General features: G+C 37.9%; 1 protein-coding gene across 1 annotated transcript in view; it reads right to left on the reverse strand.

Annotated features, from left to right (window-relative positions):
- LOC119654688 (fatty-acid amide hydrolase 2-like) overlaps positions 1-17612 on the reverse strand; it is a 43297-nt gene that overhangs the window by 12088 nt on the left and 13597 nt on the right. Inside the window, exon 2 of the mRNA XM_038060198.1 lies at positions 3730-4077. Coding sequence (XP_037916126.1) covers positions 3730-4029 — 300 coding nt within the window. The 5' untranslated portion in view covers positions 4030-4077. The remainder of the gene's footprint in view (positions 1-3729; positions 4078-17612) is intronic.

Raw genomic sequence — 17612 nt, forward strand, 5'->3', positions numbered from 1 at the left:
AAGTTCTACTCCACCCACAATATTCCTCAGATACTTCACCGTCCGATCATTATTTGATTCGTTCGATGGTACAATGTCTGCCTAATCAACAGTTCCGCTCAGATGAAGACATGAAAAAATAACTTGATTCGTGGTTAGCCTCAAACGATGAACATTTTTACCATAACAACATTCGAGCTCTGCCAGAAGGATGCGAAAAACTTGTAATTAGCGAGGAGGAATACCTTGAATGATTCATTCTTGAACAATAAAGTTGCATTTTCATCTAAAAGGCAGCGAGAACTCAATTGCGCACCTAATAACTGTAGTAAGATTTTCGAGAAACACGTTGTGATCTAAAAATTAGTATTTCTTATCACTAGTTGTGCTTCGGTATAAACAAGGAACATAATACGCATGAACCATCTTCAGGATACCATGAGTAGTAGACTTAACGTTAATAACGAACCTACCTGACTTGCTCTAAACTTCTTTGAAGCTAGGCATTTCCATGTCCGCGTGGTTAATGAATACTTCGTTCTCTCGCTCGTTACTTCGCAGTGCCGCAACTATTCATTCTAGGACCAACTTTTTACATTATTATCACACACACGATCCCGGAGAGCAACTAAAGGGATCGACAACTACTTTGTAGTTCTTGGCACAGTTGCAGTATAAATCGCGAAAACACTAGTTCATACTTTTTGGAAACAATCTGGATGAGTGGTTCGCGATTAATAAGTTTTATCCAGGGCAGAGGCAATTCATCAGACGCTGTGTCACCTCTGCCATGGGAGCAGCGTGATCGAAAGTAACACCACATCGAAGTCGATCCTTTTTATACAATCATAACCACGACGTGGGTTCGAATTATATCCAACTTGAAATCGGCCATACTTTAAGCTCAAACTAGACTAAAGCTAATTTTTTTGTGCGGGCAAACGCTGCTCTCAGGGCAGAAGTGAGGCAGAGTCTGATGTGTTGCCTTTGCCCTGGACAAAACCGGTAATACGTCTTTTTGAATACTTGGGTGATATGACCAAAACAAGGGGTTCGTGCACCAAAAAAACAGAAAGTAAATTGTTCTTCATTTGGTTCCAACACCAATTTGATGTGTACTTAGGTTCTCTTATATCCCAAACAAAAATACTTAGGAATAACATTTCAGTAATTAATGCGACTTAACCCATACATTATGTGCACTATCAGCAAAGCACGCGATGCAATTAGTAGCATCCACTCTACTTTTCGCAAAAAGTGGGTCTATGCATCACAACTAAGCTAACTGGGCCCGTATAAGGCCCATTTCCTCTACGTGGATCACTTTCTCTACGAAAGCTTTGGGAAATATGAAGCATTTTATTATCGTCTTATGTCACTTTATTAGCTTGGAAGATAAAAAATTGCTGCTGCAGCACAGAAATGTACTGGCGAGCGGAGATAAAATTTATCGAATACTTATATCAAAAAGTTTACACTATCTCATTGGCCACATCTGTAACGCCTTGCCAAGTTGTACATGCAACTACATACGTGGTTGAACGCCATTGTACACATGAAGGTGCACAGAACCGATCTACGTAGACGAAGGAGCCGATCCGCCACTGTTGTTTATTTTTGTTGCCCCCATTAAAAGTTCAAGCCTGGGATCGGGGGTTGTATATCCTTACCCACTGGAAAAGGTAGATATTGATACTGCTATCTAAACTCAAAAGACTATTATGAAAACTAGCATTGTATCGCTCTATTTGCTAACTGAATATAAGGAGGAAGGAATGGAGAAAGGTATTTATAACAAGCACCTTTCCATCAAGGGGCAACAATGAATAATCGATGCGGAATTTTCAATTTTAGCAAGCTCATTGTACTGTGGATGACATGGACATGACAGTAGAAATCTGGTGAATTCTACACGATATTCACAATGGATATAAAAAATTCGTTCAACTTTGTCAACACGCCGATTGAAAATATAAGTTTCTGGTTACTTAGTGAGGCCGGAGGAAAATTTTTAACATTGATATCATTCTGCTATATAATGGATGAAAACAGTGGGTACATTGTCATAGCATAGTCATAAGTCAGTAATAAGTTCTTATCTGTGGAATATGCTGTATAATAATTGCAACATTAGTTGGTCAAAATCGGTGGTGGAAAGTCAACTTGAGCTTGCTGATGTGATTAATTTGATGTATAACAAATTGGCAGAACCAAAAGACTAAATTGGATTTACCGCTTAATCTCGCTGAGGGTTTATAATGCTTTTAAGGCGATTCGTATGAGGAAATGGTTGTGATTGCGTAAATTCCCCTGATCGATCTATTTGAAATGGAAATGCGTCTGTTGTACGTAAGAAAGCAAGAAGCATCTAATGAACGTATAACATCGCATCACGACAAAAATGAAATGACAGTCACTGGCAACAAATTTGGGATGAAACCCTGAAAAGTCGTTGGACTTACAAATTGATTCTTTATATCAGGAGGTAGATACATTAACACTTCCAACATATCCTCACAGGACATGATGGCTGGACTGTATTTTTACTGTATTGGAGTGGACGGCTTTCCGGAAAGCCTGAGCGTAGACGTGGCAGCATACCGGGCGAAACGAAACTTATGCTGTTTCACTATCCGAGATTCGAGGTTCTGAAGATAAACGTGAGTTCACAAAATAAAGTTGACAAAATGTTGGAGCCAGAGGAGAATTGATTGAAAAATATCCCCACAATTGTAAAATTGTAATGCCTGCCAAACACACTCGAACTGGCCTGTGAATTACGCCTGAACAGTCCGCAATTAACCGGCGGCCGGAATGTGTGTGGGATCCGGTTTATCTGTCAGTTTCGGTTGTCAAAAACGATTCGAAAATTCAGCTGCCCTGAAAGGAGGTAAAACAAATCAGTATGTGAGGCGGTTATACAAATATATAATCTTTACGTTTCAGCACCATACACGGCCAAAGTTGAATTGATGGTGTGGTCCGGCTTGCTTGTGCATGAGGCTTTTAATTCAATAGACGACCGGATGGACTGCAGACTGTTCAGGCGTAACTAACAGTTATACCGGCTTATGAGAGGACAAAAAGGAAAATGGAAACAACTAAAATTATGAGGGTTTAGCATCACCACATGAAGTAATACTCAGATGATGGTACCATTGGGGCAGGATTGAGTATTATTACAGTGTCCCCATCAAGAAATGAAAAAAAAATCAACGGTTTGTCCGCGCACGTGAATGGCACGATCAAGGGAGGGAAAACTTAAGATGGATTACATCTTTACTTAATACCTTCTTCTGCCTCAGATATTATTAAGGCGTGGTCGATGGGGTTCCCTTCCTGACTTGGAATCTCATGTCTCCGGGTTAGCTATAGGTTCTCTCTATGATATTGATATTTGGTCTAAGTGTTAGTTTCGGCTATATTGGTGAATGATTTTTTATGACCATTCTGATGCAAGCATTCATGAAAAAGGGAGGTGTACATTTTTTTTCACCAAATATAATCATGTGGGATATCAAATGAAAGTTATCAGTTAATACTTTCCGAAGGCGGTCTTAGTTTTGACATTTGTCAGAAAGGTAGGGAGTGCGCGGTGTGGAAAGTGATTATTTCTACCAAACCAAAAAATCTGAAAAAAATCAAGACGTTGCCACTATATGGTGCCTAGGCTTCGAAATACCCGATTTCCCGACTTCAACTTGAAGTCCCTTAGTATTATCAACTTACAAACATTAAAATTTTACTTACCTTTTGTACTCGAATTTTGTGCGCCAAAGATGTTGCCGATTCCAATAGCAGTAGATCTTCAATTGGTGGCATTGATTTTTCTTTGCCCTTGTACCAGAAATCTAGTATAGCTCTTAATACTACAATTAGAAATCGGTGGATTATATTAATAACAGTCTTTATCAGCGAGGGTGGCTTCCTAGGTCTGGAGATCATGTCTTGATTCTCAGATATATTATTTGATTCGGTATTCGACATTCCATTCATTTTGTTGTGGAATGTTTTAAGTATCTTCTTGAATTTACGCTTTAAGTAGCTCATTGGGCAATTTAAAAGTAATTACTGAGGTAATCTCATATTCAGGAACTCCTGTGGAATAGAAAAATGAATATATAGATTTAGTTTGAGCATAAAGATAAGGTATGATATAAAGATTCGCAGTGTTTGTATTTTTTTTTATAATTATATATTTATTTAAAGGGGGGGTAAATGATAAGTCTACAGCAGCGGAACAAATAAAACTGCAACACAAATATCATTAATCTTAATCTGTATTCCAACCAAAGACGAGATTGGAAGGCTGATGTCTAATTGAACTTCAATTTTTCTCGGAACTTCCCGGGTCTGTATCATGCAATCCTAGGTTGACTTTCTCATCTGCTCTCTCGGAGAAGTACCCAATAAGTAAATTGTCGCGAGAAGTTAACATTCCTAGCAGCGCAAAAAATAGTTCATTTTCATGTATTTTTTTTTAAAGAAAACTACGATACTTTTTTAAACGATCATTATATCATTTAAAATGACTTTTTTATTAAGAATAGTTGTGGCCGCCAAACAATTATGTTTATATTTTGTGGTGACCAAAATTGTGGCGAACTGGCGATTTCTTCCTTTTCAACGATCATATCTCATTAAATTTTATTTGGATCGACTTGAAATTTTAAAGATGTTTTCTCAGATAATTATACTAAAAGTCGCCATTATTTTTTTTTTTTCAAAGTTACAAGTTACAAGTCTTAAGCAGAAGGCGAAAGTGGTAAGTGGTGGAAGTTAATGAAGAAAGGTGCTACTCATATCATTGTGCAAGTGAATTCAAATTTGGCGAGTCCGTTGCTTCAAATGCATGACACAATGCAGCTGAAGGAGAGCGATTGTTTCTTGGAGTGTTGAGGACTTTCGAAAAATTGATATAAAGTGTTGGAGTCAGAAATGTTTAATAAAATTTGTATATATGCATATATAAGCCAGACTTGGCGAAAATAAGCGAGCCTACGGAATGGTGGGAACATTGGGATTTCGGGAGTGAGTCCTAGGGGGTTTTACGTGAGTACTTGTCATGGAGACTTAATCCCACGGTCTTCTTAAGACACGGATTGATTTTGTGACCACAATCAGAGCCCCGCTTTAACAAGCAACAACGGTACCAGTCTATACCACTAGGGGGGCAACCGCAAACAACCGAGCTGAATGCACATACAACAGGAATTCTCCTGGAGTATGTGAGTCCAGGGGCTATCCCCGTTCCCATGGTACCAGTATACCCCTGGTAAGGTTTCGTAACTAATTGACACTTCAGATGAGTTGGGTCTGATTGCCCTGATTAGGCCTTTGGAGCATTCGCCTACTGCATCACGGCCGGCAAGCCAATGCGATATAGCGTCTCCCGGTGCCACCACTATGGAGGTTCTCCTCAGCTACTTGGTTTTGGTTCAGCCGACAGGGTTGCCGCCCCGTCTTCCTCGCCGCCACCTCTGAGCACCTGGGATTTCGGGAGAAAGAAGGGTGGAAAATTGGTACATATTATATAAGTCGAAACGCGTGATGACATTTTATTTAACTTACTATCAATTCGATTTTCCCCCATTTTACTACTACCCAAGTAGGAAGGAAACCCTTTGCCAATATTGAAATTTGAAACATAACTTTCCGTTTCGAAATCTCAATGCTCTTACCACTGAACCATTTGGAAAAAAACTTCGATATCTTCAGCAAATTTGTTGTTTCGAGTGTCGTGAAAACCTGCCTAATAAATTTACACCAGGAAACTAGAATGTCAAGGACGAATTATATTGAACAACACGACAAAGCAAACTATGTATTATGATGAGCATTTTAATCGGATGAGCTTAGACACGACTCTTACTAGAGAAAGACAGTCTAATCATCATATTATGCGGCACGATAATACAGAACTATTACTATTCTAGCAGTTTCAAATGTACATGCGTATATATTGCGGGAAAGGGAAAGAGTTCGATCAGACACGCACCTATCACACAAAAATATTAATATATCACCACAGAACCAAATCAAATTGTAACAGGAGGGAGGGTTAGGAATCATTAAGTGTGCCGGCAACGTAATTGCTTATGGAAACCTCGTATTATATATGTACATCAAATGGAACTAGACGAGACGGCATTAAACAATGCGAACACCAGATATGTAGAGATAAGTTAAAGCGATGCATAAGCTCCTATTGATAACAATGACGAGACTCGTCGAACGACGTTACTTCAGAAGAATGGTTAATTAAAGATGAATCAGTTCGTCTCTTACTGCAAATTTGAAATGTAGATATGAGACACTGTCTGGGCATTCATAATAAAAACGACAAGAAATTTGTGCGAATCTGTGTAGCATCTGGCGACATCAAATCTTAGCACAATTCAATGTCGATCCATCCAAAATTGGATACAGTGTACACTATGAAAATGAATGCAAGACAACAACTTCGTGCAAATGTCTTGAAGCTGGTCGGAGAAGTTTGCAGATACGAATAGGAAGCTCTTCTGCAATGCAATGGAGCTTCTTTATCCAACATTTGCTGGAGCCGTTTGTTATCGTATTCCAATTAATTAGGAAACGAAAGTTTTAGGAATTAAAACAAAAAGTATGATTTGAATTTGCTAAGGGGAACAAACGTTTCCCGGAAAACTGTTAACTGGTTAATGAATAAGGTGTCATCTAGAAGGTTTCCGGGAGTTTAATATTTGGGGATTGAAAACGTCCAAAAGAATCGCGATTTATTGGAAAATTGAGTCGAACCTTTACCCAATATCTCCGTCAATAAACCGAATTTGGCAAAAAAGTTAAGCTCTTGAAAATAGTTTGGGGAATAAAAAGGGAAAAACTGATGCCCAAGATATGAACCCAAAAAGTTCGAAATATGGAAGAATTATAGCTTATTTCATCTACCAAAACGATTCTGAACTTCGAGAGAAGCAAAAACTTGCTGGGTTTAGTGAATTCATTGATTTGAACGTGAAGAAAGCGGCGGCAGCATTGCTTAACAAATTCTGCTTTTTGATTTTTTTACATTCTCAACTTACAAACTATCTTGTTCTTATAATTGTGCGGGGTCATCCAATAGTTGAAGAGACAAATTGGTTTGGAGAAGAAGTGGTTTGCAGGACAAGTTTAGTAAGTTTACGTTTTTAAGTTGGAATCATTGGGATGAGTGCTGATTAGCTGATGCGACCACAATTGCTGTGATTACAACCTCATAATTATGTTCATCGACAGTGGGTCCACTTGAAAATTTCATTTTAGTTGAACAACGTTTTGTTATTAGTTTCTTACTTGCTGAAGGAACTAAAACACTAAAGAAAGGAGTAACTCCCAAAATACATATATACTTGAAAATAGAAATCTTGCTGTTGTTGATTTTGTTTGTTCCACATGGTCTCGGCAAGCTAACGATGCAATGCAGGGTCGTGCCGATTCGGCTTACGACGACTCCCGACAGGAACAGAATGGCAGGCTTTTGCCTATGATGCCAACGTGTTCGATAAATTTATGGTGTACTTCGTAGAAATGTGTATCTTAGAAAATACAGAACAGGGAAGAATGGAGATTGTTTTGATCTCCTTAGTTTACAGGAAAGGAAAAGCAAAAAGCAAAAGAATGAAAGATACAATAAAGGGAGGAGGTGTGTGACTGGTGTGTTGTTATATGAGTAATAATTGGAATAGCACGAAAAGCAAAACAAGAAAAACGGAGCAGTTAGGTAAGATATCGAAAATGAAGGGATTCCAGCCTCTTTTATAAAATTGAACAGGTCTATCCAGAGCGATCTATCATCCGCCGTGAGAAGATTAAGTAGCGAGTTGTAACGCTTAATCCAACCGAGGTTGTTGTTATGCCGAGAGAACTTTTTTCATTGAAAGATAATGTGATCATCCGTTTCGTTCACACCGCAACTATCACAAGAGACAAGAGAGAATGATGCACTTTTATCTAAGGAAGTGAGTTTGAAAGCTTTACTCCATTCAGAACGAATGGTGTTACGTGTTAGTTAACAGATATCAGAAAAAGCAGGACAGGCAGAGTGCCGGCCGTTCGTGCCTGTTTATCATCATCCGCCATTTCGTTGTAAGAATTTCCACAATGTCCAGGAACTAGTATTACAACATCATCATGTGAAATTAAGCCATCCTTCGTCATTAGTTAGATTTGTTCCCGTGGATCCTGCCTAATTTGGCAATGGCTCGAAAAAGAGGTGGAGTAGATTTTTTTTATAATTAGTTGGCACAGAGAAGGAGCAAGGAAGGGAAGTAGGATCAGCTGTATGCGGAAGAGAGTTAAAAATTAAAAATTGGGCATTAAGGAGGCGATAGCTTTTAAGTCTCCTTTTTGCAAAATTCTAATGACATGGATAGGAAGATATTAGTAAGTTCAGTTTTTAGAAGGTCTTTGCTAAAAAATTCAGTTCCTTTTAAATGAGTATCCATGGTGAGTGGTTGGACCAACTGATGCCAACCTAATTTCACAGCTTTTCTATGAGTGCAGCAGTGTGAGGTTTAGTGTTGCCAAGGTGAAATATGGTGTTGCTTCAATTCACCAGTGATGGACGTTTTTCTGAGTTGTTGTTGAATTGCTCTGCCTAAGTTGGGTTCATCGCATGATAACAATTCCCAGTGATTAATTCCTCGAATATCCCACCAAACACACAATAAGACTTTTCGGGCGTGAAATCCTGCTCTTAATGTCGATAATAATAATAATCGTTGGCGCAACAATCCATATTGGATCAGGGTCTTGAAGTGTGTTAGAGCACTTCATTCAAGACCGTAACGGTACACTACAGAACACTGTAGGAGGCAATGTGGTCAGCATTGCACTCTTAATGTCGATGGCCGTGTTTTGTTCTCCTTGCAGACAATTCTTCGATGTTCAATATTTTTATAAAAAAAAAAACACTTCTCATCCTCAATGACAATTTTTGCCTATTCAGGTGTGAAGGGCAATTGTTCCAGTGCTCTTTCTCGTTCCTAAGGGATAACTCATGGGGTGCTCAGAAATCAAATTTCACAACATATCCCGGTGATCGAATTCTTCCTTCTATGGTGCATGTTGACCCCCTCTGATAGTCCAGCAACAGTTAATTCATTCTTCTCCGCCAATGCCACTAACAATTCGTCGCTTTCAAGTTTGTTTGGTGTTCTGGACTGCGGTTGATCTTCGATCCGTATTTCTCCATTACAAAAATGTCGGAATCACTGTTAATACACTCATTCTGTTAGATCATTGTCGCTGTAAATTGCATACACATCTGACCAGCATTCGCCGTTGCTCAAGATCGTATACATATAGTAAATAATGACTTCAATGAATTTCATCCACTTTTTTGTTGAAGACTTCGCAGTTCATTCAATACTGAGACTAGAAATTAACTACCCCTATTTTAACTTTCTCTTTCAATAGGGCTTTCCCTATCCTATCCCTTAGGTAAGAGTGGATGAAGTTGCTTGTGCTGAAATGGCCAGTTCTCTTTAAGCATTGATACTTCCAATGCGTTAGTTAAGTGCCCAATCTTTTTTGTATAATTGGTACCTTTGCTTACTAGTTTCCGCTTGCATATCTTCTGTTCCCTCCTTTTGTAGAGTATAGGGCGCCCACACCGTTTCAGTTCTCGATGAGACTGTGTTCCAGTTTCATTATGACCACACTTTGCTATGCAGCGAGATGAAGAAATACAAACACAAACATCAATATCTATCGGGATTCGAACACAGAGTAACGAGATTGAGAGGTTGATGCTCAGCCACCTTGATTATCACTCCTTATCCTTATATTTTACTCTGATGAAAAGTTATTTGGTTAGCTGGTTGACATATTCTGGAATTTCCTTGGGAGTCTAATTTGTATATTATACCTAAGCCCCTAAGCGACAATGACAGTAATTACAACCCAGGGTGGCTCCATAATTTTGACCACGACCCCAGTATATTGTCCGGGCTAAATATTTCCACTAAGTACCGGTCAAATCTTTCCGCTTTCCCTTCCCTTTTATCGGCATTATATACTTTTCAGAACCTCTTCCAGATGGAATAATAGGAGTCGGTACAGTGGTCAAGGCACAGCTTGATTTTTTGTTTAATACAGAACTTATTTAACAGCTTAAGTAAGGCTTCTTTAGAGTTTGGAGATCTTCATCAATCAGTTGGTAGTTGAAACACACCAAAGTTCTTTACTGAATAGTTTTAGTTGTTTCTCCAACTGTATCAACTATCGCATTGACTTTGGTTCAATGTTACGAGAAAATGCCTGGTTGAAGTGGTTGCGAAATTTGACGCTTAGGACTTGTTATCGGCAAATCCTAAATGTCAAATTTCGCAACATATGGGGACGATACTAATTGTTATTATTGTGGGTAAAGTCTGAGGAAGCTTCTTTTATTGTGAAAGCTGTAATATCTGCCGGGTCAATATTTTTATCTAAGCCAAAGTTTGAAATTTCATTTCTGTTCGATGTCCACATGATTTATCCTCGGAATGATTTGATTTATTGTGTATGCTAATGAAAACAGAGCACCCGCAATAATTTTCGGTGTGGTTTCCATTGAGGTTTTTGCATTTTTTGTCATCCGGTTATTTTTTTTTTTTTTCAGTACATGTTGTTCTTATCACGCCAAACCCTGTGATTTAATATCAGCTATCATTTCCGTAGGTTTAACATCGATATAAGATTCAAGTCTTTTGCTTTTTCCAAAGTAAAAACAAGTCGGAATATCGGAAGTAGGACACTTTGTGATTTTGTCTTCATCTTGTGTGAGCATCTTTCTATGGGCGTTTTTCCACTCGTACACAGCTAGAAATTTGATGTGTCCCCAAGTTCCAATTCCGCCGTTCATATAAGTTGATTTTATATGATAAAGCCGTCATACACGTCTTAGAATGCAATATTTTCACGAGAAATACAGAAATTTGACCGTCTATAACTTTGTTAATAAAAGTTAGATTGCATTCAAACTTTCCGGAAGTATGTCTAATATTATCCCGTATCCTGATTTCAAACTGTATTTCTAGAATGCATTTAAGGAGGGTTTTAGGTAAATTTCTAGAATATGATAATATCTTATTATTAATTTTATTTGAACACATATCACAATGGGATGTATTTTGAGGCCTAGATTTTGTATTGATACATTACAGATTTTTCGATTGGATAGGTTCTGGAAACAAGACCTGTTTCACTTTTTAGGGCACACATTTTTAGTCTTCATTCCTCTGTGTTTCACTTAATATCAGAAATAAGATCATTTTCGAAAAGCCCTTTCATTTGATATCCCACATGACCATATTCTATGAAAAATAAATTTGCTCCCCGCTCTCGGCATATACATATGAGGAGTCCCCAAACTCAAAATGATACCACTCATTACGTTAATCATTAATTCATGTGTGTTGTTCAGGCTGGTTCCTCTTTTAGTGACGACCAAATAATTTTATCCTAAAACTAATACAGGTTTGACTTATTTAGAAATTCCAGCACGTTTTTCATCACTAGGTATTTTAAAGCTCTCTCTCCATGCCGATTTGTTATCCAGTAACACGCGACATTCAACAGACGAATCCTTGAAGTTGAACAGTCTAATATATACAAAAAATCAATGAACGGTCCGTTCCGCGACTGTGGATGCCATTAATCCCGATGCTTGTTATTCTACCAATCGGAAAAATTTATTTAACGAGTGCAACCATTAAATGGATCAAGTATTCGACATTGTTTTCAAATTCTATTTCTATTCAGCTGAAGGATTAACTTGAATTTTAAAACCTTATTGTCAAAAGATAAAAGCCTGAATATCCAATGAGCTGCGTAGATCTGCTTCTTTTGTTTCAAAAAATAATTGGATGGGAAAAAGTAAATTGATATAACCGACAAATGCATGCTTAAACTGTAGCGGCTACACAGCGGGTGTAAAATAATGAATGAATGAATTACTTTGGATTGATGGATACTAGATAGGGATCAATATCATATACCGGTGTGTGAGTATAAAATTTTTTTCTATAGAGGAATAATGTCGATTTCCCTCCTGATCTTTTATTGTTGTTCTATACTATATCCACGAGTTCAGATTAAAAGTTGCACGAACTATTTTGCTGAAGTAAATCAAGTGCCCTTCATTCAATTTAAATTTTCAGCCGTGGAAAATAAATGAATATATACGCTAAATTGTTTCGCTACGGCTAGCTAACTATTATCGTCGTAATTTTCATCGAATACAACTTTATTCCATTTAATCGATTTTGACACTAATAAATTATGCTCGCCAGTGGCTTTGTGTTTTCAGGAGAATTCATTAGCTGCTGATAAATAAGTATAAAATACAGTACACTCGGTTGATTGCGTTGAACATTCCATCATTGTTTGCCAAGTGGAATTTATGCAAATTCACCCTCCATGCTGTATTACTAATAGATATTTATAGATGTGTTCCTGTACGCCATGCAAGTATGTATGTACACAATTGCTCTGTATTTGTTGGCATTACAATTTCAATTATGCCGGCATTTCAATAATCACAACATGAAGCTGACTCAGGAGAAGTTTTATTTGTTATTTGAATTGAAATTTGAAATGTAGGGCAGAAAACTGCTTCGTGGTCAAAGAATTTTAGTTGAAGTGGAATCAACATTGAAAGAAGGAAGCGTTGTTCACAGGCAGATGTTCTGAAAGTAGTAACAAAATATTATATTGCTCATAACATTACACATGCAAATACTGAGCAAACGTTTCATACATCGATTCTAATAATACCTATGATGTTTGAATGCGGAATTCCTTCGTCCTCACTACACATTTTCTTAGACTGCATTCAGTCGCAAATGTGTAGTTTCCATTGCTAATAGTCATTTACCCATTTTAATTTGTACCTATTTCCAGTTGATTACTGATAACTACGTCCCACTGTACAGTACATGCGAGATAACATTTGTATGTCTATGCCTTATCGAACGAAGTCGATACATTTACAATTGATTCGAAGAGGGCCATTAAAATGCTATCAAATCCTGGATGAATTGGGTATTTTAGATCTGATATTAATATCTTAGATTTCTTTTATCTGAGTGACTCACATTTTATCTAAGAAAACGTTCGTCATTATGAAGTAGTCAGTTTGAAATTCAAGTTGACTTCAGTCAGTCCTCTACAATTTTTTTCATACCTCCTCTCTATTTGTATGGTACATTTGTCAATCAAATCAGTCCATGTATCCTTAGTTGTGTAAATGGAATAGACGTTTAGTCTATCCTAGAGAATACACAATATATACGATTTTAACTAGTGACCATAGCTAGTTAAATACTCTTTCAATAAGAGTCAAATCAAACATTTTCGTAAGACAACTGATACAAACGGGGTGACGTCCAGCGAACAAGTCGGATGGAAAAATACTGAACAGTTCGAGCATTTGGTAGTTGCTATAAGCCCCATGTGAGGCATCGTGCGACAACCACACAGTTACCGACATTATCTTTCCGTTGGATGGAATAACTCGTAATGCACTTGTTGTTCTTTCTTAATGTGTGACGTATCCATTGCCACTTTCGATTTTTGATCATCACATCCACGGGTATCTAGCCCATACGTTAAATTTGTCATTAGTTATTATCTTAGGCCAGAATATCCTCATTACACGACGCACATATAAATTGATGAAAGCTTGTAGTAAAGTACCAACTTTAAAAAAGATTGCTGGAGCTGCACGGAAAAGTTCTGCAGGAAGACCGCCAAGGCGGGTTTACTCGATTTGAGTCTCCATGTTACGTTCATTTGCTACATCATTCACAAGAGGTGAAACTTCATCGGATGTTATAGAATTGGGAATCACCTGCTTATCATCGTGGATAAGAAGCCTACCGTCGACCCTCACATGATCATCGAAAGGGTTGCGACCGCCTGAAAGCTCTTTCATAATCCACTAATGCAATGATTGTATTCATTTTGTCACGGCGCACACTACGCTGCGCGTCCGGTACTTTTTTACGGCAAGGCAGCTTCAGTGAGCGCACCACCCCAGTACTCCGCCATCAACAGAGCTCTTAACTCCTTAAAAGAAGGGTAGCGTTTTTCAACTTTTTTTTGCACTTTTGTGTATTTTGTGTATTTGATTTTCTGGATGGAGAACCTTCCAACATTATTGTGTGTTTAGGAGAATCGAAGCAAAACTAAGAAAGATACCGCGTTTTATTCCAAATGTTTCAAATTTCAAAGCGTTTTTCCCACAACTCATGTTTTCAAAATTGGTTCCCCTCATAACTACGATGTAAAGCTAATTTTTTTAAGGTTTTCTTTGCAAAACAAAACCTTATCAAAATCGGTTCGATGTCTGTCTGTCTCTTACACGAACTTTTCTCAAAAACGGCTATACCGATTGATACGAAATTTGGTGAGAAGGTGGGAACTGTGAACGCCCAGACATGCAGTGAGTGATACCCTTCTTCGTTAAGATTTAGGGGGTCCCCTTACATGTAAAAGTAGGGTGTCAAATTTTTTTTCAACCAAATATAGTCATGTGGGGTATTAAATGAAAGGTCCCGATTAGTACTTTTCGAAGCCGGGCTTAGATTTGTTAGAAAGGCGGGGAGTGGGAGGAGTGGAAAGTGATGATTTCCTTAACGGACCCATTCTCAGAAACTACTCACTGGGATCACTGGATAAAGTATATAAAGTGAGCGAGTAAGGAGTCAAAATGTAGGCATTTAAAGTGAGATAGGACTCGTTTTCGGAAACTACCCAATCTAAAAATCTGAAAAAATCGCTTATATGAAATCCAGGCCTCAAAATAAGTTCCATCTGCGCAAATGAACTTATTAATATTATATTATCAACTATTAGAAATTAGACTGAAAACCCCCCTTAAATTCATCCTAGGAGTGCTGCATCGACATAGAGGATAGTGTCGCACATACCCGTTCCAAGTTTCATGAAAATCCGACTATTTGTATCAAAATTAAGCAGCCCAAACTTATCGATTTCATACGAATTTACTGCATCTTATGCCATGCAAATAAGACGCTGACGTCATAATTAACGAGAATAATTGACATTGAAGAACTCACTTCTCCCACGCCCTTTTTTAAGGTTTTGTGTAAACACAAAACCTTATTAAAATCGGTTTACTGTCTGTCCGTCACACGCATTTTTCTCGGAGACGGTTATAGCGATTGACACCAAATTTGGTAGAAAGGTGGGAACTGTGAACGCTCACGCATACAGTGAATTACATCCTTTTACGTCGAATTTAAGGGGGGTCCCCATACATGCGAAAGGGGGGTGTAAATTTTTTTTTCATCAAATTTAGTCATGTGGGGTATCAAATTAAAGGTCTCGATTAGTACTTATCAAAGCCGATCTTAGTTTTGACATTCGTTGGAAGGGTGGGGAGCGCGGGAAGTTGAAAGTGATCACTTCTTTAAGGGGGCCATTCTCAGAAACTACCAAACCGAAAAATCTGAAAAAAATCAGGAGGCTGCCACTATATGGTGCCTGGGCTCCGAAGTACCTTCCATGCCGATATCTGTTTAAATAAAGTTAATAATAGTGTATTACTACAATTTTTTGTAATTGGTTAGAAACCCCCCTTAAGTTCATCCTAGTACCATGAAATTTTGCAGTGATATAGGCTATAATAGAGCATGATCTTACCAAGTTACCTTGGTGGAAATCGCGCTATTACTAACAAAGTTATAATACCTCAAATTTGTTGCTTCTTTGAAAATTGAAGACTATGAATGTCAATATCACCCGAAAGTGGATACTCTCACATAATATATGGATATATTACGTGCTACGTACTAAGAAATACACAAAACCTTTCGTACCTGAAGCGACCAGCTTCCGGTTTCCCGACTTGTTGTAAATAATACCATTGTGGTTTTATTTGGATTTACTGAAAGTCCATGCCTGAGGCACTAACTGTCAATCAAATCAACGGCGCGTTGTGTATTTCTACACACCATTCCGAGATCTTGACCAACAATCAGCACAGCCACGTCATCCGCATAAGCTTGAACGTGTATTGCCAGATTTTGCAGTTCACATAGTAGTGAGTCGATCAGCATATTCCACAGAAGTGGCGATGCACACCTCCTTGGGGGCAGCCTTTCGTCGCTTCCGTTGTTAGGTAGCGATCAACACCTACTTCAGCACACATCTACCTCTGCGTTAGCATAGCACAGATTCACTTTATTAAAGTTTTATCAACACATGTTCTCTGGCGGCATTACAGAGATTTTGGAAGGGCACACAGTCAAACACCCCTTCAATGTCCAGGAACTTGCCTTTCAAAGTTGCGTCCTCTATCTTTGAAGCTAAAGAGTGAAGAGGAGACTCACAGGACTTTCCACGTTGGTAAGCATGTTGGTTTTCATTTAGTAGATGCGGGTGAGAGAAATAGTACACGATTATAACATTTCAGTTCAGCTCTTCTTTGTGTCAAATGAGGATTTTAAGGTTTTAAGATGTCAGGTTAATCGTTCAGACGAGTGCGATTAATTTGATATATATATGCATTAATAAGCACTAATGAACAATATTTTTTACTTAGGATGGGCATATTGATTATGTTTTTATATATGTACATCTTGGAGTTTTGAAAAAATAAAGGAATATTTCTAATTCTCCGCTATGTACCAATAGATGCACATTGAAAATTTCTTATATAAGAAAAACACAAAACGTACCAAACGAGTACTTGTAAATGAGCGCTAACAGGCTTCCCCATAATCAACTTAGTATCCGCTTCTAAATTAACAAATCTACATTTTCTCTTATGTGTTATATACTCCAATAAATAAATAAATACCTTACGTGCCTGCCCTTTTGCTAACAATATTTCTGCTACTTTTGACCTAAGGTTACTGGTGTATTTTTATATTCTAAGAAAAAAAAACGCATGCTATTTTGATGACTTAATTGCATGAATATTCTTTCTGGGCTTTCATTCAAGAATTATTCCAAGGTTTATCCTTTCACCATACATATGTGCAGAATATTGTAGGTTTCATTCTTCTTTCCTACGTATCATGATTCTATCACTGCTTCCTATTTCCTTTGTGGCTTTCGTAGTACTTCCTGTTCCTATGACAATACACTTAAACTTGAACAAAAATACACTCTTTAATCATAACTGAAGGACCATGTGGGCGGAAATGTTTGAACGGTAATAACCGGCTTGAAAAAAGAAAACCACAATATCAGCCAGCGAAATTGGTCATTAAATAGGTCACCAAAAGACCTTTGTTACGCTCTACTGCACACTCTCTTTGCTTAAGCATCACGGGACCTTGGTTGCAACCCCTCATTGAAAACTAAATTCAACTCTCCTTTTTTCCAGAACGGCCACAGATAATTTGTACTTACAAATATTCTTTTTTATTTCCAGGTAAACGGAATCGATTAAACTACTCGTCCAGGTGGCTAATCAAACATCCAACGAAGAAAATGTTCGCTTTAAAATGAAAATTAATGGCTAGAAATTTGTTATGATAGCATGAAACGGAACGATTGGAATACAGACAAAAAGTCTGGCTATGAGAAGATAACGATGATTCGAATTATAAATAATGTCTACATTCGGACGTAGAATTTGAGCCTTGGACGAAGAATAA

The sequence above is a fragment of the Hermetia illucens genome, chromosome 4 (assembly GCF_905115235.1).
Source record: "Hermetia illucens chromosome 4, iHerIll2.2.curated.20191125, whole genome shotgun sequence".
NCBI lineage: Eukaryota > Metazoa > Arthropoda > Insecta > Diptera > Stratiomyidae > Hermetia > Hermetia illucens.